At 35.3% G+C, this 22,601-nt stretch overlaps 1 protein-coding gene across 1 annotated transcript in view; it reads right to left on the bottom strand.

Moving 5' to 3' along the window:
* Positions 1-236: 236 nt before the first annotated feature.
* The window catches only part of TRAT1 (T cell receptor associated transmembrane adaptor 1), a 68,542-nt gene continuing 46,177 nt past the window's right edge, over positions 237-22,601 (bottom strand). Inside the window, exons 4-6 of the mRNA XM_074214441.1 lie at positions 12,095-12,156; positions 9,172-9,257; positions 237-5,462 (exon numbers count right to left, since the gene is read on the bottom strand). Of these exons, the coding sequence (XP_074070542.1) occupies positions 5,193-5,462; positions 9,172-9,257; positions 12,095-12,156 (418 nt within the window). The 3' untranslated portion in view covers positions 237-5,192. The remainder of the gene's footprint in view (positions 5,463-9,171; positions 9,258-12,094; positions 12,157-22,601) is intronic.

The raw sequence follows: 22,601 nt of genomic DNA, 5'->3' as shown, positions 1-22,601 counted from the left end.
GCATGGAAGAAAATCCAAAATATTCAATCATTTTTTATAAATTAGGTCCACATGGCTATTTTTTGCAACTTGAATTGATGACAAAACATTAAAGATTAGAATCTCAGTGATCCAATTAGTTCCATTAGTTGCTGTACAACTGAAAGAGTCACTAAATTAGTAAATGGAGGAAAAAAGATAATCTAACAAAAGCAATAAGTCTATCATGCAAAAACAGAGGGTAGATGAAGCAAGTAAAGAAGGTTGAGTTGATACCCCTGGAGTTTCAAAGAGAGACATTGGCCAGATTAAACCATGACATATTTTATTTAATTTTTTCCACCCCACTAAGTTGGTAAATAAGCATTTATTGACTATTATACACCAAACAATGTGCTAAGAACTGGAGATACAAAGAAAAAATAAAGACAATCCCTGACCCACATGGAGTTTACAATCTAAAGGGAAAATAACAAACAACTATATCCAAATAAATTATATACAAGATAAATATGAGATAATTAACAGAGAGAAGATGAAAGTTATAAGAGAAATATCTGCACCTTGAGTTCACATGGTAGATTATTATTGCCAAATATCTATTTACCTCAATGCGGAAATAATGGAAGTAAAAACTTAAGTCTTATTATTTTCCTCAAGCATAGGGTTCAGGCTTCAGAGAAAAGCTGAATAATCATGAGATTACTGATAAGGCTTCTCAAAGGCAAAATTGCATCAAGCTGAGAAATAATTCCTTTACATACTGCAATTTTATTTATTATTCTTAGAACATAAAAGTCAAAGTGAAGATGATTCCAGAATTTCATATTTCTTTTAACGCCATAAAAGTTGAATAAACAGGTTGACTCTCAGAGCATGCCAAACAAATCCAGATCATCTTTCAATCATCAGGATTCTGTATTGTCCAATTAGATCTCAACAAGTCTTCCCATATAGCAAAGCAGCTACCTCACCTGTCTCTCCCCTTTGTTTATTTGTCTCAAACCAAAGAAGACAACAAAGAGCGACAATCCATACTAAGAAACTTCAGAGCAATAGTTGTATGTGAAACTCTATTCCTATGAGCTCCAGTTTTATCCACTCAATCAGAAAATATCCAATGAAACCTTATCGTCAAGTAATAAAACTGCTCCTGGACAAGCCTGATGAGAGAAAGATTGGTTGGATTTGTTTTCTCTGTTTTGAGAGTCAATCAGAGGGCAAAGAGCTGTTAACACTATTTACTACAAGCTAATAAAATCTTTTAATGTTTTGGTGAGTGAAGACTTGAACAGGTTTGTCTGTCTTTTCTAGAAAGAAGCAATCTAATGAACTTTGCAATTCTCAGACTTATAGGAAACTGTTAGCCAAATCAATATTATAATTCTTTTCTAACCCCCCTTTTAAATTACTGCAACTAAAAAGAGTTTGTAAAGGCTTTGACAATTTAAGAGTAAGAGAAAAGAGAATTTACCCAACTGGAAAGCAATGGGGATCAGAAGGAGAGTAGCTTACACAGAAGAACTTTTGTGTGATACTGATGTTCCTGGCTGGACTAATTGCATCAAAGTCATCAGTCTAGTGTTATTAAATATATTGCACACATGGCTTTGTCTCAATTATATTCTCATACCAGATTTTGTGGGTGCAACTAGTCATCCTTATAGATATTAAGTGAATTGGTGGGAGAGTCTGATTCACTTAGATATACTGAGTTTTCTGTTTCCTGTTTCTTCTATGTCTGCTATTCTCTGAAATACTTATTCATAAAGGCACAAGAAAAGAGGGCACTTATTATTTTTTTTACTTCATGATTTAATTATGCATAGATCCTCCAAGTGCACTCCCTCCCTCTGGCCCAGTAGAAATATAACCCTTATAATCAACATCACTTCATGATTCATTTATGCCTGTATCCTCTAAGTACAATCCCTCCAATTCTATTCAATCCTCATTAGGTAAAGTATTGGCTAAAGGTTCAACACTTCAATAGTTATCGTATACCTATATCCTCTCTCTAAGTATGTTTCTTTTAACTATCCTAAGAGAAATACAATTCTCAAGAGTAACAAGTACTATCTTCCCTTTTTCATATATATATAGTTTAATGTTCTTGACTAACATTTGTTTTTTTCTTTTCACTTACATATATATATATATATATATATATATATATATATCTTTTGAGTCTTCAATCTTTGAAGATCAAATTTTCTGTTCAGTTCTGATCTTTCTATATGAAAATTTGGAAGCCCTCTATTTTATTGAAAATCCATCTTTACCCCTGAAAAAAATGCTAAATTTTGCAGGTGGTTGATTCTTAGTTGTATTCCAAAGTTCTTTTCCCACTGGAATATTATATTCTAGGACCTCCTATTCTTTAATGTTGAAACTGAGAAGTTCTCTGTAATTCTGATTGGAGTCATTGATATTTAAATTGCTTCTTTTTGTCTGCTTGCAGTATTTTCTCCTTTGGCTAAGAATTCTGAAATTTGGCTGCAATATTCCTTGGAGTTTTTATTTTAGGGTAAGAAGGCACTTTTTCATTCCATATTTACACTTTAGCTGGCATATTTCATTAAGTTCTGTTGCCACAGTTTAAGAAGATGTATCGATTACTCTGTATTTACTTCAATATATGGGTATGATGTGTTTAATATGATGTGATGTAGTTTTTATTATTCTTGCATTTTTTTCAATATATGGATACCTCCCATGATTTCTATTTCATTATTAAGTAAAAACTCTCTCCAGATCCTAGAAAAAATGCCTTTGGGTGGGGGTAAAGGTGAAGAATGTACTTCCTCTTCTTTTTATTTCAGCTACTCAACCCTCATAGATGCACTTTCATTTACACATATAACACACCAACAATAACACTTTTAAATCTTAAAGTAGTCATTAGGGAGAGTGCTTCTCACTCTCTTCAACCCACCCACCCAAAAATGTTACCTCCAGGTCACTGAGAGAATTTGACCATAATCATATGATGGTGACATTTCTGGGAACCTAGTCCTACCAGTCTGAGAATAGGTTAGAATAAGTAAGCCAGAGTATGAGGAACTTCAGTGTGTTTGGTCACACCATGTACTCATTATACCTAAAAAAAGACTAATTTTTAAACAAATATAATACAGCTCTTCTTCAAAGATCTAAACAATTGGATATGGAAGCTTGCAGAATAGAAAAAGCCAAGGCTAGATAAGAGCTAAGAAACTGCAATAAAGGGATAGCATTCTTCCCAGGTATAAACTATCTCTTTATAAAATCATGGAACCTTCTAGTTGGGAGGTCTTTGATGGTCATCCAGCTTAAACCTATTATTTATTGAAGAAAATAACCATATAGTATTTCTAAGAGAGGATCATTTAGCCTCTATTAGGAGTAAGAAACTTGTTGACTTGTTGGATGGCTTCCAATGTAAGAAAATTCTTACTTATATGAAACTGAAAACCATCTCCTTGTCTCCTCCATCCACTGGTCCTAGTTCTGACCCCTGTAGTAATCAACAGAAGTCAACCCCCTTTTCCATTTGACAGCTGTATTTCACCTTAACATTTTCTAGTCTTAAAGATTAGCTCCTTCAGTTTTTTTTTATGTGTTTTGGTTTCCCTGAAATGATGGACTACAACTAATAATATAATTACAATTTTTATTCACATAAATGAGAAAAACCCTAAAGATAGCATATAGTTAAATCATAGTTATAGGACCAAAAAGGATCTGTTATACCCAAACCATTCTTCAAAGTTATTTGTTGTTCAGTCATTTTTCACTCTTGCTTAACTCTTTGTAACCCCATTTGGGGTTTTCTTGGCAAAAATATTGGAGTGGCTTGCCATTTATTTCTCTTTTTACAGATGAGGAAACTGGGTCAAACAGGGTTAAGTTAGAGATGACACAACTAGTAAAGGTCTGAGGTCACATTTGAACTCAAGAAAATTAGTTTTTCTTATTCCAGGCCTTTGCTCTCTATCCACTGTTTTACCTAACTACTCTCAAAGTTATATACCTTTAAAAAAATTCTTCCAAAAAAGAATCCTTTCCTTCCTTTATATTTCTTACTGTCCCCAAACTTATACAGTGGGACATTTGGTATGGGGAGTAAAGCACAAAAGGAATTAAATAAATTGACCAAGCATACATAACTATAAATGGAGCTAGAATTTAGGTGTCTTATGTCTGGTTTTGTTGTACTATGCCATGTTGCTCTTTGAAAACCTGATTCAAAAACTCTAAGGAAAGGAGTCAGTTTCCCATTCTGTGCTCTAACTTGATCAAAGTATGTTGTTTAATTCTGCCTGCCACAATTAAAGAAGGATTTTGATTGAAAACTTTAACAGCATCTAGAGAAGAGCAACCAAGATGGTAAAAGGCTTGTCATGTATAGATAGATTGAAGAAAGGAGAAGAAAATAAAATGGATGGAAATATAATAACTGCATTTAAGTATTTTAAGGACTTATGTATACAAGAGGTATTGAACATGTTCTATTTAATGCCAGAGAGGAGACAGAACCAGGAAATAATAGATGAAAGCTGCAAAGAGTCAAATTTAGCCTTGATGATGGGAGAAAACTTCCTAACAATGGGAACTATTCACAAGTGAGAATGGACTCTCTTGAGAGTTGATAGCCCTTGTCTTCTTTTAAGATGGAGCTGAATGATCACTCATCAGGCATTTTTATAGCGGACATTCCTTTCATGGAACGATTGGATTAACTAACCATTAAAATCTTTTCAACTCTAAATTGTATGATTCTGCGATTCTATTAAAAGACAAAAGCCATAAGTGTTGAGTGAAGGTAAGAATAGAGAGGTCATGATTGATTTTTTTCTAATTCCTCTTTAAATCTTACTCATGAGCACATGTTAGTTTGGAAAAAAGTTGATGTGATTTTTCCCCAGATAAAGATTATCACTGGCAGCTTGGTTAGGACAGACATTTGGATCACAGATTCAATTTGATGATCGTGATTAATGGTTATTTTCATTATTTCATTGTTACAAGCAATATCTATGCCATGTGTTAAACCAGATTTTTTTTTAAATAATATCAACCAGAGTGGCAAATTGGTGTCTGAACCAGAGGTAAATTTACCTTCAAGTAAATGGCTGATCAACATGAAACTCTCCTAAGTTAATTCCCTTGCTTTAAAGTTATACCATGATGTGATGTGGTTTGTTTGTTTTTTTCCAAGTATCATTCATTCACTAAGCTGGGTCATAGTCTTGCATACTTATCTGTTCTCTCTTTGCATGAATCAAACCAAATAATCTAATGGGATCATCATGAATGTTTTCCTCTGACAAATCTCTTTCTTCTCTGAAACTGTGGATTGAATTGTTTTCAGGTAGCCTTGTATCCACTGCATGTAATTTCTCATTTTCATCCTTGTCTGAAAAGCGAGGTTTTGGCTTTCTGCGTTTCCCCTTGAAGCTGTGATCCAGTGAGGCATAGCACATCTGGGTGTCAGGTTTTTCCTAAAGGAGGGAGAAAAGCATGTTAATTTTTTATATTTTAGCATTTCCACTAGCTTTTCTCTAAACTTGCCCCCTTTCAAAATGTTTTCTAGTGCTAAGCTTTTCAAATCAGGATAGAAAGGGGAAAAGAAAGAGGCAAGTTCTTTGGGACTGGGTACATACATCATAGCTTTTAGCAAGAATGGAAGATAGGACTTAAGAGAGTATCATCCCAATTATCAGATAAACTCATGGTATTACTTCTTCCCAAATCAAGAATAAACTAGAAAAGTAAGAAATTGAACATGTTCTATTTAACCCCAGAGAGGGGGCAGAACCAGGAAAAATAGATGAAAGTTACAAGGAGTCAAATTTAATCTTGATGATGGGGAAAAAACTTCCTAACAATGGGAACTATTCACAAATAGAATGGGATGCCAATTTCAGAATTGGGTAGATGATTTAGGAACTACAGAGAAATGTGAATTCATTTACTGATTCAGCAAATGCTTATTAATACCTCCTATGTATGGGGCAAAGAACTAGGTGCATGGGATATATGAATATGAATAAGAAATGGTTCTTGACCTTGAATGCATAAATATATAGATATATTTCTAGACAAATCTATTTATTTACATATATATAATATGTATTCATATACAGAGAGTACAGCAGGGAAAACAAGACATGTACATGTTTACCTAATAAAAAAACTGCATTCAAATGTCATAAAAATGCTAAGTGCAATTCATAAAAAGAGATGACTTTTGATCCATTATAATTAGTGAAAGAACTTAGAATTAAAATCTCAAGGAATTTGGATAGTAGAGATATGAAAAATAGTTTTCCTGGCAGGGGAAACAGAAAAGGTCCAAAGTCAGAAAAGCACAAGTTTTTTATTCTAGGAACAGTTAGTCTATCTAACCATTAAGTAATATAGGAAATAAGGTACAGAGGACTTGGCTTTCTACCAAAGAAGATTTTAAGTGGCAGAGGCAATATTTATATTCTCATGGTAGCAGAAGTCATGCTCTTTCCACTTCAACAAAACTATCCTTGGCAAAGAAGAGGAGGCCTAACAAAAAAAGACAATTGATTTTGCCAGGTATCAGGATATTGGTTATCTGATTACATACTGTTTCATTAGAGAGGTAGGAGTAGACTCTGGGGTGGAGGCAAGGTTGGGTGATGAGAAAGTGGAGTAGGTAAAGATTATCATTTCAGCAAAACTGAAAGACAGAGAAGTTCTTTGCATCTTTATCAAGTTTAAGGAATAATTGAAGGGAATAAGACAGTAATGGAGGTGCGAGGGAATAAACAAAATAAACTTTGGAAAAGCAAAGGGACACCTCATAAAAGACAGAAGAAAAAGAAAGAATAAATGAAGAGCCCAAGATAAAAAGGAATCATTATAGTTCCTGTTTTCTTAATAGAATAAAATAACTTTAGTTATAGTAACTAGCAGTGGACTGAGAAATTAAATTTCTGTCTTTAGACTCTAGATTTGAAAGTAAAATGAATTTAATTACATTTTTGTCATTTTCTCTTTAAATGTTTCTTTTATAATATAGTAGAATTGAGATGAAACTAGGATGGCCCAACCAGAGGTTTGTATGAAAGCAACAAGAAGAAACATCTTCGTCTAGTGACTAGTCCTTCACCTGCTGCCATAGATTGCTACTCTTAGGTGTTGTTGCTGTGATGTTCTTCTCCCCTTTGCCATTGCTGCTACCTCTTCCTCAAACTGACTTGAACTTAGAGGTATGGACCAAAGTGCCACCTTGAACTTTTAGAGGGAACTGGGTTTTTTTTCTCCTCCAAAAACTTTCCTCCTATCTTCAACTCTCCCCTTCTTGCAATTGAATTTGCTTTGAATGCAACAACTCTTAGTTATGGCTCTACAGTCAATCCCTTATTAAGAACTAAAAACTAACAGATGTAATAAGGACCTGGGAATTTGGGATAGGAGCCCAGACTTGTGGTATCATAGGTGTAGAGATGTCCCATTTTAGAAAATTCCCTTTACCTACGTGATTTGGAAGTTATTCAACTTGGGGCACTAAGGTGGTAAGCAACTTGCTACAAACAGTATGGGTCAGAAATAGGACTTAACTCAAGTCTTCTGGTCTCTGAAGTTGCTCTTCATCACCCTGCTACACTCCTCCTCAGTAAGCATGTTACATGGCAATAAATATGATAATTTTTATTGTGACTATTTTAATCAGATAGAACTGAGGGACTATGAAACAATTATTTTAAATTGGCATTGCTATATTTATGGGAAGAATACAATGGTGAGACTAGAAATGCTAAGACCACTTCTGAAAAGCTATACTATAAAGAGATACCTTTCTTTCTATAATACCTTAAGGCTTTGTGCAGGCTTTACTTGAGTAAAAACCAGATGCTGTCTGAAATGCACTGGCCTTTTATGCTTATATATATTGTATACCAAAGACTTCATTAACTGCCATTCAAAATCCCCAGCTTATGTACCACTCAAGCATTACTGATCTGTAGTTCTAGTTGAATTGTTGTGGTCCTACTTGCAACCTGTCTAAAAGGTGCCTTAGAAAAAGGGGTTATTTGACCACCCAGGATCAAACAATTGATAGGAAACCACTGTGCAGCTGAAAGGTATGAATCTTTTTTGGCTCAGTACACATGGTGAACACAACACCAAATAATACATCTATTAGTCAGAAGGAAACTTCACACTTTGCATAAATTTAACCACATATTTTTGGTTTGAGCTGTGGGTTTGGTTAAAACATTACTAGAAACTGGTGTTTTTAAATTAGTGCTAAGGTATCTTGCATTCTTAATAAAAATTCTAGAAAGGTCTATCAATTTCTGGAGAGTATGTGAAACTAAGCAGTGTGGCAAAGTGAATTTTACATCCTAGGAAGATCGTAGGTTCTAATGAATTTTATTAGAATGGTTAAAATGCAAATCATTGCATTACTTACACTTTGAGTGTAAATATCAAAACCTTTTCTGTCCCTTTCTAGAAAATAGAAGAGAATGAAATTGGAAAGAGCTTGCAGTCACTTTTCTAATAGGGGGTTTATTATTTGGTCAAAATTCCTGTTTCTCTTTATCTGGGTCTCTCCTGTAGGTGTTTTTCCCAAGTTAAAAAAAACATCAAGACATAGGACCTTGTTTACCTGAATATAAAATAGGAGTACTAGAAGTGGCATGTACCCTTTTTGATTAGTGAATACTTGATATTAATATAGATACTGTATACACACTGTTCCAAATAATAAAAAGGTTGAACTGGATAATTAGAGAGGGAATATTTTCTGTTCTCCAAATTATTCTTTGTCTTGCCTTGAGTCGGAAAGTTGATTTTTTTTTTCCTGGATAGTAAATCAGTAAATAGAAGAAGGAAATTACCAATAGAAAACTAGGGTTAAATGGATGGGCATTGTATGCTTAGCTATTAATAGCATTTTCAAAGCACTTTACAAATATTATTTCATTTGATTTTCACTCCTGCTCTTGGACATTGATGTTTTTAATTCTCTCCCATTTTCCAGATGAGGAAACTGAGGTAAGTATAAATTAAGAGGCTTGACCAGGGTCAGGCACTAGCAAATGTCTGAGACCAAACTTGAATTCAGTTCTTCCTGACTGTAGAACCAGTGATCTATCCACTTCACTACTCAGCTATCTTATTCATTTTTTTCCTTGAACTTATCTGTGAGTCCAAGGGAAAACTCACCTGCATAGATGAAGGTTCCTGCTTTTCATTTACAACTCTCTCAGGCCGGGCTTTCATTTGTTCATAGCAGCTTTCATCTGTAGGTCCTTGTGAATTAAAAAGCATATAGTTAGGTAAATGGAGGTAAATGGAAAATTTGCAGCTCAAATTAAAATGTGGATTGAAAACAACATTTACAAAGAAGTCAGAAGCAGGGCAGCTAGGTGACACAGTGGACAGAGCATGGGCTCTGAAGTCAGGAGTACCTGAATTCAAATCTAAACTCAGATACTTAATAATTACCTAGCTGTGTGACTAAGGCAAGTCACTTACCATCATTGCCTTGCAAAAAAAAAAAAATAACTCAGAAACTCGGAATAGTACACAGTGTTTTGAGTCGACTCTCACTTGATAGAAGTGGAAGAAGTATGTAGCTCCTTCTGTAGAAAGTATCTATCTCTTCATTAACTATGTACAATGTGAAAGTATCTTTCATGAGAGAGCTAATGGTGAGAAGAAAATTAATCAACTAGAAGATAGAATCAAATTAATCCATTTTCCACCTTCAATAGAAGCTACAGTGAGAAAGTAACCATAATATAGAAACTCACAGCATAATATGGAAGTCAAGGAGAATAATGTTGAAATAATATGGGAAACAAGTGAATTTTCCTGTGTACTCATAGGATCAAAGAACAACAGATTTAGAGGGAAGAGATCTTGGAGGTCATTGAGTCCAACTTCCTCATCAATAGATGAGGAAAATGAGGTATAGTAAAAATGAATCTTTTGCCCAGGGTCTAATAATAAGCAGGATTAGGGCCTGAGTCTTTTTGACTTGTGACATTTATCTGTTACTAAAGAATAAGAGATTATAACAACCCTGTTGAATTACATAATGACTATTTGGTTGATTGAATATGAACAAGAAGTAAAATGAAGTTTGTAGGACTGAAAGTTAAACAATGCCTTTGAGTGGTGGAAGTCTATTAGCCTGAGAAAGTGAGTTCAGATTAAGGAAAATATCCAGTAACCACTGACAAAAATCCCTGCCTCCCTTGAGCTTTGTCTTAAATAACCTCTCTGTATAGTTTTGGTGAGGCAGCAAGACTTCATTAATTTTTTATTAAGGAGGAAAAGGTATGAGAACCTTTACTTTGTTCCCTTTTCTCCTTCATGCCTCATCTTCCAGATAATAGCATTTAGTTGATAGTTTGTATTTCCAAGTGGGTATACTTGAGGAGGAAAGTGGTGATAATCATATCTGGCAGGACCTGGTAATCTAATCTTTACTTATAAATTATCCAGTTTTGAAATATAAAATACATTTTCTAGAATAAGACTATACCTAATTATAAAATAATATTTTCTGAAATATGATGTAAAACTCATATTACATGAAGCACAATGATATCTCTAATCTTTGTGGGAACAAATATTAAAAGTTCTCAAATGCATAAAACTTGGTATTGACATTAGAACGGATGAAATAGGTAGCAGTAACTTAATTTTGATAGTAGGGGAGAAACAGGTTCAGAATCAAGAAGACCTAGGTTCAAGTTCTTCCTTTCATATATCATAGTTTAATGACTTTGGGCAAGTTATTTAAAATTTCAGTGCCCAAGGAAGCATTGTAAGATTATTAAATTATAAAAAGAAATAGCTGATCTGCACTGAGGAGGCAGTTCCCTTCACCAATAAAATTTGATCTGGATCAAAACAAAACAAATAAGTGCTCAGACCATATATTTCTTCTTGTTCAGCCATGTTCCTTCTTCATGACCTCATTCTGGGTTTTCTTGGCAGAGATACTGGATTGGTTTTACCATTTCCTTCTCAAGCTCATTTTATAGATAAGGAAACTGAGGAAAATAGAGTGAAGTAACTTGTCTAGGGTCACACAGTTATTAAGTATCTGAGTATGGATTTAAACTTAGTTCTTCCCGATTCCAGGCCTAGTGCTCTATCCACTGTGCCTCCTGGCTGCCTGAGAACTCGGATACGCTTGATTTTCTTACTTCTAACTCATCACAGAGAATACAAAGAAAAATGGCAGGGGAGGGGAATGAAGAAATCTTTAAAAATATGGGTATATATATATATATATATATATATATATATATATAGCTTTAAAATCATAGTTATTGGCAAAATATCAAGGAGATATCCACATTGCTTTATTGGTCCTTTGTTAAAATTAACGTGGTGTCTAACATCAAGGACTGTAAGATATAGAGATAAAAGAGAAAAGAAACCAAACCTTTCTCCTGTAGTTTACCAAGTTATCTGGAGCCAGGTGGGGGACAATGAAAATGCTATGCATGTACTACCAACTTTTTTCCTCTCAATAGCCTTTGGTCATTTGCAGTATTTATTTTGGTTAATGGTAAGGAGATTTTGATGGCTACTCAGATGGTTGGGATATGTCAGTTAAGAAGAGGTGATGAGAATCAAATCAAGGCTGCCTTATATGACAGCATGAAAAAAAATGATAAAGAGCTCAATAGCAGTTAAGTGCTTCTCATTTCTGCCTACAATTAAATAGTTCACAAATCAGTCCTTTAATTATCAAGTATAGTCATGTACCAATGCAAAGTTTTTATTTTTCAAGATTTTTCTTTATAGAAAATTCATAATAGCTAGGACAATGGAGCACAATTACAAAGGGACACCACCTGCATTGGAAATCAGCATTGTTGTAAAGAATATTTTTTTTGTATCAGTATTCATTATAACAGAATTTTTAGCTGTATTTTTATTATTAGTCGAGTATAGGCAACCCTGAAGCAGCTGAAGACTTAGCTAATATGTTACAATAGTGGTATTTGTAAGCAATATGGAGATAAATTAGCCACACAGTGGGATAATATTAATCTCCCCTCTTCCTAGAACATATATTTACTGCAAAATCATTTTAACATAATCACAATAAAATACAACTCACCAGAAAGCACATTATCAAGGTTACCATATATTGGTGCATCTTCAGTATAATACTCATCATCTCTGTAATAATGAAAATGAAATTACCACATGGAATTACTATACAGAACAAATACATTTTTTATGCTGTTTATGCAAAGGAGAATAAAAATCTCACTCATACAAATATAGCTTTGTCACAAATTTTATTACTTGCCATTCAGGCTTCTGAAAAAAGAAGTAAGTGAAAGAAGATTGAGAAAAATGAAACTTATTTCTGCTATTAACTACTCAGTATTTTATGATGGAAAAAACTACTTGATGAATAGAAATGAGTTGTCTCCCAACATCTCTACAGAGGTGGATTAGTATCTCTCATCTATTATTTCATTATTATGAAACCTGAGATCAAGGAGAAAAATTAGCTATAGTAATACCATATGGCAAATTGTAATGACCTATGAGGTTGAGATTCTTGTTCATTGCCTAACCTAGGTTTATAAATGATTATCGGTCTATTCAAAGGCAAGCTAGAGATACCTAATTTAAGTAGTACAGTCATCTATCCACTATGAGGGAGGTCTATCCTCTCTAAAACTGTTTCTGATTTCTCACAAAATATATCTCACATTCCTGTTTCCTACCTAGTTCTAAGCATTTGTTGTTGTTGTTGTTCAGTCATTTTCAGTTATGTCCAATGCTTTGAGATACCATTTGATGGATTTTCTTGGCAAAGATACTGGAGTGATTTGCCATTTCCTTCTCTGATCCATTTGACAGATGAGGAAACTGAGGAAAACAGGACTAAGCGACTTGTCTAGGGACACACATCAAGTACATGTCTGAGCCACATTTGAACCCAGGTAGATGAGTCTTCTTGACTCCAGGCCCATTTTATCTTCTGTACCACCTAATTGCCCAAGCTTGTATACCTTAATTGTTCTAAATATGTATACATTAATTCTACCTTTCACTTTCCATCCCTGAATCACACCAATACATGGGTTGTCATTGACAAATAGGGTGATTTGTCATTAATATCTTGCTTTTCTTATTTGTCATATATTTTACAATTTTTTAACTTAGCACTTACTTCCTTAAATGTACTGTGATAGGGAAGCAATGTGGTACAATGGAAAGACCACTGTATTTGGAATCAGAAGACCTGGATTTAATCCTCTGATTCTCAATTTGTTCATCCATAAAATAAGTGGGTTGAACAACTGACCTATAAATGACTAAAAATTATAAATCTATGACCTTGCTTTCTAATATTCTAAATCTCTGATCTTGCTTTCTATTTCTGGAGTTCTTTATCTCAAAGACCCTAGGCTAGCATCCCTTAGGGAAGGAAACATTTATGTAGTACCACTTAGCATCACTGGGTGGTGCCATAGTGCAGGGTCAGGAAGACACCTTCCTGAGTTCAAAGCCAGCATCAGATATTTTCTAGCTGTGTGAGCCAGGGCAGGTCACTTCACCTGATTTGCCTCAGTTTCCTCATTCATAAAAATTAGTTTAGAGAAGGAAATGGACAACCACCCACTCCAGTATCTTTGCCAAGAAAACCCCAGATGTGGTCATAAGACATCAACAACAAAAATAAAATCCATTATCCACCAGGCACTGTAGGAAGCACTCTTTTTTGTTTTTGCAAATATTATTTCATTTGTTATAGAAACATAGAATGTTGGTGCTGGAAAGGCCCTTAGATAATATCTAATCCAATTCCATTATTCTACTGTTGAGCACCCTGAGGTTGAGAAGGGGTGAGGAGACTCACATCATTACACAGATAATTAGTGTAAGAGCTCCATGAAAAAAGTTCAGTTCTCCAAAGACTGTTACCTTTAACTTAAAAAAAAGTTATCTTATTATGTAATTTTGCTATCTCTTATACTTTATTTTTTTTTTCCTTAAGGATATGATCTCTCTCTCATCACATTCAACTTCAATCAATGTATACCATGGAAACAATGCAAAGACTAACAGACTGCTTTCTGTGGGGGGCGGGTAGCATTGTAAAATTCAAAATAAATGAGGGCAGCTAGGTGGTGCAGTGGATAGGGCACTGGTCTTGGAGTCAGGAGTACCTGAGTTCAAATCTGGCCTCAGACACTGAATAATTACCTAGCTGTGTGGCCTTGAACAAGTCACTCTACCCCACTGCCTTGAAAAAAAAAATTTTTAAAGTTCAAAATAAATAATTTTTTTAAAAAAATAAAAAAGTCTGGGTCTCCCATTTTAAATACAATATTCCTTCAACTATATCATAACCCACACTCCTTTGCAAAAAACTAGCATCAATTTATCACCCTTCCTAAGAGCAAACAAAAGACTTTTGAAAACTAAAATAGTTCCAGGTCCTAAAGGACTGAACCAAATCAAACTTTCTGGAACTGACTCAGTATGGAGCAGTTCTTTTAGTTTGTTTTATTTAATTAATTCTTTTTTCAATTAACAAAAAGTTATTTTCTCTTTCTTCCACCTTCTCCACCAAGAAAAAGAAAAAGAAAATGACTATAATTAATATGCAAAATCAAATTAAACAAATTCTCACACTGATCACTTCTCATTCTGAATGAATGAAGTATTTATTTAGCACTTTCTATATACAAAGCACAATGCTAAGTGCTGAGGATACTGTACCCAGAGTTTCTCACACCTCAGTCAGGAAGTGGGCAAATGCTTTCTTATCTGACCTTATCAGATTCATGGTTGCTCATTGTATTGTTCAGAGATCTTAGGCCTTTAACAGTTATTTGTTTTTTCAGTTATAGTGTAAATTGTTCATTGGATTCTTCTCACTTCATGCTGCAGCAGCTCATTCAAGTTTTTCAGGTTTCTCTGGATCCATTCATTTTATCTTTTCTTATGGCAAAATAGTTTTGATTATATTTATATGCAATGATTTATTCAGCAATTCTTCAACTGATGGGAACTCCCTTACTTTCCTATTCTTTGCCATGACAAGAGTTGTCATAAACATTTGTGTTTATATGAGCCCTTTTCCTCTTTCTTTTATCTCTGTGGTAAACATTTCTATTACAGGTTCTGCTGGACCGAAATTCACAGACTTCTGAGTAAAGTCCCATCTTGTTCTACAGAATTACTCAACCAGCCCACAGTTTTCACAACAGTTCATTAATATGTCTGTTTTCCTGTAGCCACTCTATTCTATATCTAGAAGGAATAACTTTTGTTATTTCCCCTGATATGTCAACTTCGCCAATCTGATGGATCTGAGGTGGAACCTCAGATTTGCTCTTTCAGTTCTCTAAATATTAGTGACTTAGAGCATTAAATTAAAGATACAAACATATTATATTTTCTCTTTTTTAAACTGCCTATTCATATCCTTTCACTATTGTTTGGGAATAGTTTTTTATTCTTATAAATTTGAATAAATTCTTTATATATCATAGAAATAAGATATTCACATGAAATACTTCCTCACACCTATCAAATTGACAAAGACAACTAAAAGGGAAAATGATTGATGTTGGAGAGACGATAAGAGGATTGGGATATTAATGCATTGTTGGTGGAGCTGTGAACTATCCAACCTTCTGGGGAACAATCTGGAACTATGCCCACAAAACAAAAAAAAAACTGATCATACCCTTGACCCAGCAAGATTAATACTAGACCTATATCAAATATAAATCATAAAAATGAGAAAAGTTCCACATGTTAAAAATATTTATAGTAATTCTTTTTATAATGGTAATGAGCTGGAAGTTGAATGCCCATCATTTGGGGAATGATTGAACAAGTTGTGGAGTACTATTGTTCTATAAGAAACCATGAATGTTGAAGTTCAGAGAAGCATGGAAAGAATTATATTAATTGATGCCAAATAAAGGGAGCAGAACCAAGAAAACATTGTACACATTATCAACAATATTGTGAGATGACCAACTATAATGCATGCAACTTCTTTCAGCAGTTTGGAGATCTAGGACAACCCTTGGAGACCTGTTATGGACAGTACTATCTATAGCCAGAGGAAAGCAAAATGAAACCAAAAAAAAGCATATAGAATCTGAAGGTATACCATATTCACTTTTTAAGACTTCCCTTTTGTTTTTTCTTCCTATCTCATGGTTTTCTTTCTTTTCCTTTAGTCCTAATTCCTCATACACAAAATGACTAATATGTAAACATATTAAACACAAATGAACATTTTAGCAGATTGGTCAATGCTGAGGGGAAAGGCTGAGAAGGGAGGGTGGGAGAAAAATGTGTAACAAATATGTAAGTAAACAAATGTTGGAAAACATTCATAACATGCAATTGAAAAAATAAAATACAATATTAGTAAAAAAATAAGATGTTCATCTACAAAATTTTTTCCATTACCTCTTTAAATTTTAATTTTAGTTAAATTTAGTTTTGCACAAAAACTTTTTAATTCTTTGTGATTGATATAGCCCATTCTATCTTCTGTGACAGAGTGACACAATGAATAGATTGCCTGACCTAGAATCAAGAAGACTAATCTTCCTGAGTTCAAAATCACCAGAGGGCTATCATATTTAACTTTTATAAAATTCTAGTCAGGACCTTGATTTCTATCTTTGTTGTTATTATTTTTTTTTGCAAGGCAAATGGGGTTAAGTGGCTTGCCCAAGGCCACACAGATAAGTAATTATTAAGTGTCTGAGACCGGATTTGAACCCAGGTACTCCTGACTCCAAGGCAAGTGTTTTATCCACTACGCCACCTAGCCACCCCTTCTTTGTTGTTATTATTGTTAGATTTGTCTAAGTCTTCACAATGAACCACAAGGTCCCCAATTATTATATTCTACTATCTATTTCTCCTCAAAACCAATTTTAGTTTTTTCCTTTAATTATTTAGATCATATGATATTTGATAATATAAGTTAAATATTGATATCAATTCATTGCCAATGTTACATTCATTATAATATAGTTTTTTATCTCTTTGAATCAAATCCATTTTTTGTTATTGCCTTTTTGAGTTCACTCTGTTCTTCTTACTTTTTTTTTAATTCTGCTGTAGTAGATTTTGAGCCAGCCTCTTAACTCTTTCAATTTTTGTTTCACAAGTTTTCCTCAGGCAGCTAGGTGGCACAGTGGATAAAACACACTGGCCCTGGAGTCAGGAGTACCTGGGTTCAAATCCGGTCTCAGACACTTAATAATTACCTAGCTGTGTGGCCTTGGGCAAGCCACTTAACCCCATTTGCCTTGCAAAAAAACCTTAAAAAAAGTTTTCCTCATGAACAATATATTGGAGCTACTATTTTTTGGAGAATACTCTAAGTTGTTGAATTCCTTTGACGTTTTGGTGCAGCAATTGTGTGATAAGGTGCAAACTAGGAAAAGGAAATACAAACATCCTTGGGGAAGAAGCAAAGAAAGTAACAGATCAGACCTATGCACTAGGAACAAATGGAATGGTAGTGGCTGATGATGGTACATAAGAAGAACCTATAGATCATGATTCAGATATTGAAAAACCAGGATACCCATTGAATAGATAAGGACACTGCTCAAGACTTTTCCTAGGCCAAGGGAGACCTCAACCTGTATTAAAGGAGTAGAAGAGAGAACAAAGATTGCCCTTTGCTTAATAATCTAGTTGTGATTGCTAGAAGGAAACAAAGGTCACCAGAGGACACTTATCCTGACTCAATGTTCAGATATAATAACAGTTATCTTAGACTATTGAAGAGCTAATACTTGAGACTACTGGACATTGGATTTGAAGAGTCTGCGGATATAATACCCAGAGGTGTGTATATGGCATAGTTCACATATTTCTGAATGTGGAATCAGAAAAACCTGTGTTTAATCCTATCTTGGTCACATACTCAGAGTGTGACCTGGGAAAGGTCACTTAAACCTCTGTCTGTCTCAGTCTCCTCATCTATAAAATGGCAATAATAATAATAATATCTGTTTTCCTGTATTCTTGTAGAATTAAATGAAATAATGTAGGCAAAGTGTTACATAAATGGTAGCTATTAAACCACTGACAATAGATTACCACAGAATTATAACAGAATTATCCTTCCAGTCAATTGCTCCATGGTTAATGAGATGTGGTCATGTAAACTTGTAATTATTAGTATGAAACAATAAGGATAAGATTTTTAAAATCAAGCCTAAAGCAGGATTGCTCATATGATGTACATAACTGTTGCCCTGTCAGCACAGGGTTAACAGTGGGATGCAAAGTAATCCTTGGTGATAGTTTTTCTTTGGCCAAGCAGTTCAAGTAGCAAATAGTGAGTGATTTTTAATAAGGCGCAATCTATCCTTTAGATAGCAGATGCAACCCGCAAATGATAAATCATACCCAAATATGAACATCATTTCATTCCCTACAAATGAAAATAAGATGTGATTTATAATGCAGTTCCCTGAGTGTACATGCATGTCTCTGATGATTAATCATCCCAAATAAGCTATTATTCAGGAGCAGTTGCTCAGCCAACAAGTTAAAAAAAACACTTGCTTCCCAACATCAAAGAAAGTTCATGGGTTATTGCAAGCATTACTATTATTTCTGTTTTTTAATAAACGTAGTTGGTATTTACACATGGAAGATTGATTGATTTTCAAAATAAACACACCAATGAATCTATAAGGAAAAGGTTAGGGTACCATTGACATTTGGGTCAGATCCAAAATTGTATTACTGCCTGAATTTATCAAGTTTTCCCCTAAAAGATCATAATTCTTTAACCATATTGAGTTGTCTAAAAAATAAATACTTCGTGACCATGTTCACACAATAAACCAACAAATAGTTAAGTTCCTTCTAGGTGACATAACCAATGCCAGGAATGCAAAAAACAGTAAAGAAATCATCCCTATCCTAGAGGAGTTTGTATTCCACTGGGGGAGACAATATTAGTATTTACAAAAAAATGCTAAAAACAAGATATATTTTGGGGAAGATACTAATATCTGTGGGCATCAGGAAATGCAATGGGCTAATATGTCTATCCTACTCAAAGTAGGTTCCTCAGTTATGCTTAACATGAACTATCAATCAAGAAAAAATTTCATAAGTCTATCATGTGGCAAGAACCATCTGAGGCACTAAGAAGACAAAGGAGAAAATAAGATAGCCCCTGTTCTCAAGGAGTCTCCATTCTTTTATGGGAAAAATATAATCCCCAATATAAATCATCACACACATTTTTGTGTGTATATATAAAAATATAAAATATACGCAAGATAATTTCAAAATGAAGAAGAAATGTGTGGAGGAGATGCAATATCAAATTTGAGGAATTAGAGGAAAATGTATAAAGTGTCAAAATTAGCATTCCTCATGTAGAAAGTGGCATTTAATTTTAGCTTTGAAAAAAAAGTCAAAGATTTTGAGGAGCACAGAGGTAAGTATAGAGCACATTCTAGGACAGGATAACCTATGTAATGTCAGTAGTCAACAAACACTTATTAGGTAACCACTGCATACAAAATACTGAGGGTACAAAAAAAAGCATTAAAAGACAGTCAATGTTCTCAAGGAGTTAAAGGGGGAGACAAATGTAAAATAACTACATATATATATATATATATATATATATATATATATATATATATTTACAAAATATATGATGTTTGTCTGTTCTTGAAGAAAACCATGACATCAGGGAGGTGATGTCATGACAAGCACATAAATTGGGTTTGAGTGAGGACATGCTGTGCTAAGTCACCAGACTCCTTTCTCCTATGGAACCATCTGAATCTATCCAGATATGAATCAGGATGACTGGAGATATCCCCCGACTTGAGGGAATTGGGGTTAAGTGACTTGCCCAAGTTCACACAGCTAGTATCAAATGTCTGAGGCCGGATTCAAACTTCCACCACCCTGACTTCAAGACCACTTCTCTATCCACTGTACCACCTAGTTGCTCTACAAAATATATGTAACTTAAATTGAAGATAATTAACAGAGAGAAAGTAGTTATATTAAGGGAGATAGGGAAAGACTTCTTGTAAAAGACGGGATTTTAGCTAGGAGTTGAAGGAAGCCAACAAAGTTCAGAGGCAGAGATGAAGAGGGAGAGAAGTGTAGGCACAGGGGACAATGGCCAATGAAAATGCCTGGAGATGGAAAATGGAGAGTCTAGGGCAAAGAGCAACCAGGTGGTCATTGTTCCTGGATCTTAAATAACACAGAAATGGAGTCAGGGTTAAGAAAACTGTAAGAATAAGGAGGGGTCAGGATACGGACTTTAAAAATCAAATAAAGGATTTTATTTTTGAGACAGAAGGTAATAGGGAGTTACTGGATTTGTGAATGGGAATGGAATGATATGGCAGTCTATGTATTGGCCTTTCCTGTCCCAAGGTTCTCTATCCCCAAGTTCAACATGTCATCTCCTGACATGCTAGGGCAGGGGAGGCAAGATCTCTGGAGCAGGAACCTCCACTGATTTAACAGATTTTGTTTCTGCTACATTCATAATTCTCTACATCATCAAGATAGAGTTCTAGGAAACAGTAACTTTTATCAGGTGTGTCATTAGGAACGATTAGCAAAGAAAAGTAAAAAGGAACAGTTAGAAGAGAACCAGATCATTTAACAAGTAGAAGAGAACCAGAAGAGAGTAGTATCATGAAAATCTAGAGAGGAGAGAATATTAGAGAAAAAGAGGTGATTTGGACTTGGCCGCTGGAATCAACCTGGACTCTGAATTTTTGCTTTATTTTGCCCAGATCCAGGCCTTCAATTCCCTTCCTGGCCATCTACACATCATGTTGTCATGCCCATATCACCCCTGCCCTCTTTCCCAATTCTTTTCTAGCACTCTTCTATGTGTAGTCTCCCCCCCCCCCCAGTATGAATCTCCTTGCAAGCAGAAACTATCCTGCTTGTTTTTAGTTTTATCTGTAACTCTCAGCATAGGATTTAGAATATTGTTCAGTTGTTCAATCATTTCCAAATCTTTTTTTTTGGGGGGGGGCAGTGTAGAATTTTCTTAGCAGAGATTTTGGAGTTCTTTTTCATTTCCTTTTCCCCTCTCATTTTGCAAAAGAGAAACTGAGGCAGACATGATTAAGTGACTTGCCCAGGACCACACAACTAGTAAGGTCTGAGGTTGGATTGGAACTCATGAAAATTAGTCTTCTTTATTCCAAGACCAGTACTTTATTCAATATAGTAGGTGCTGCCATCAATTATCATGCAAAGTCACAAAACACAGCACAGAGGAAAAGACACACAATATAGCACACACTCTTTCCCACCAACCAACACAATGGCAAAATCATACATGAACAAGAAAACTTCTAAGTTTTCAAAACTTTCAAGTCCAGTTTCAAGAAAACTTTCTAAGATATCAAGATAATGCCACTATGTCCTTCTATATTCTGGAAGTTGACCTATATCTGACTCTGACTCTACAATCAATTCTGCCTAAATGCAGCAATTTTTATTTAGGCTGATTATTTAGTGATAGTTGCTAACCATCATTTTCCTTTAAATATTCCAGCTACTATTGTCATTGTTGTTATTCTTGTTCTTGTTGAGTTGTTTCAGTTATGCCCAAATCCTCATGACCCCTTTTGGGATTTTCTTGGCAAAGATAGAGGAGTGGTCTGTCATTTCCTTCTCCAGTTCATTTTACAGAGAGGAAACTGGGTGAATCAGAGTTTAGTAACTTGCTCAGGGTCACTCGGCTAGTAAGTATCTGAGACCAAATTTGAACTCAGGAAGATGAGTTTTCCCAATCCCTAGCTTTGTACTCTTTTCACTTATGCCACCTAACCCCCACCCCCTGCTGCTGCCTCTACATACTGCAAAAGTGGGACAAAATCATTTACATTATAGCTTATTTTAGGGGGTGGAGCCAAGGTGGCCACAGAAGAACCTCTCTTAGGTGCTCTCTATATAATATTTCAAAAATCATCAAATTATGACTCTAACTAAATTTTTCAAGAGACAGAACCCACAGAAAGATCCAGTGAGGCAGTTCTCCAGACCAAGGTAACCTGGAAAATAGTGGAAAGGCTCCGCTCCACAGGGTTGGAAGGGTGGCCCTGCAGAGTGAAGGAACTGCAGCCTCCCTGAGGCAGCCCCAGGGTGCCTGGGAGCCACGGCTCACCACAGTGGGGGCAGTTGCCTGATCTACATCCCGGGGGAGCACCGGCACAACTTGGAAGATTAGTGGGGGGGGGGCCTCTGCCAGAGCAAGGGCATGAAGCCAGCCCTCAGGGCACTCAGCAAACAGTGGTGGCCTCAGCAGCACAGATCCGGGAAACAGAAGTGGGCAGAGCTGCTAAGCAGGAGCCCCCAGCCAACTGAGCCTTGAGTGCTCAGCCTGCCAAAGGTAAAGGAATGGAAAGAGACTTCCGAGGTCTGTCCTCTGTCCCTGGAACAGGACTCTGGGGCTCTGACCACTTTCAGATCCTGATCACAGTCTAGGCCTCCCCATAGAACAGAAGGGGCCCCCCCACCTCAGCCCTGAGGCAGAGGGGTTCATTTGTGGTCATTCACAGACCGGGGGGAAGACAGAGCTTCACACACTGAGATCC

The sequence above is a fragment of the Macrotis lagotis genome, chromosome 1 (genome assembly GCF_037893015.1).
Source record: "Macrotis lagotis isolate mMagLag1 chromosome 1, bilby.v1.9.chrom.fasta, whole genome shotgun sequence".
In the NCBI taxonomy this organism is placed as follows: domain Eukaryota; kingdom Metazoa; phylum Chordata; class Mammalia; order Peramelemorphia; family Peramelidae; genus Macrotis; species Macrotis lagotis.
This window is presented reverse-complemented; position numbering and strand designations above follow the sequence as displayed.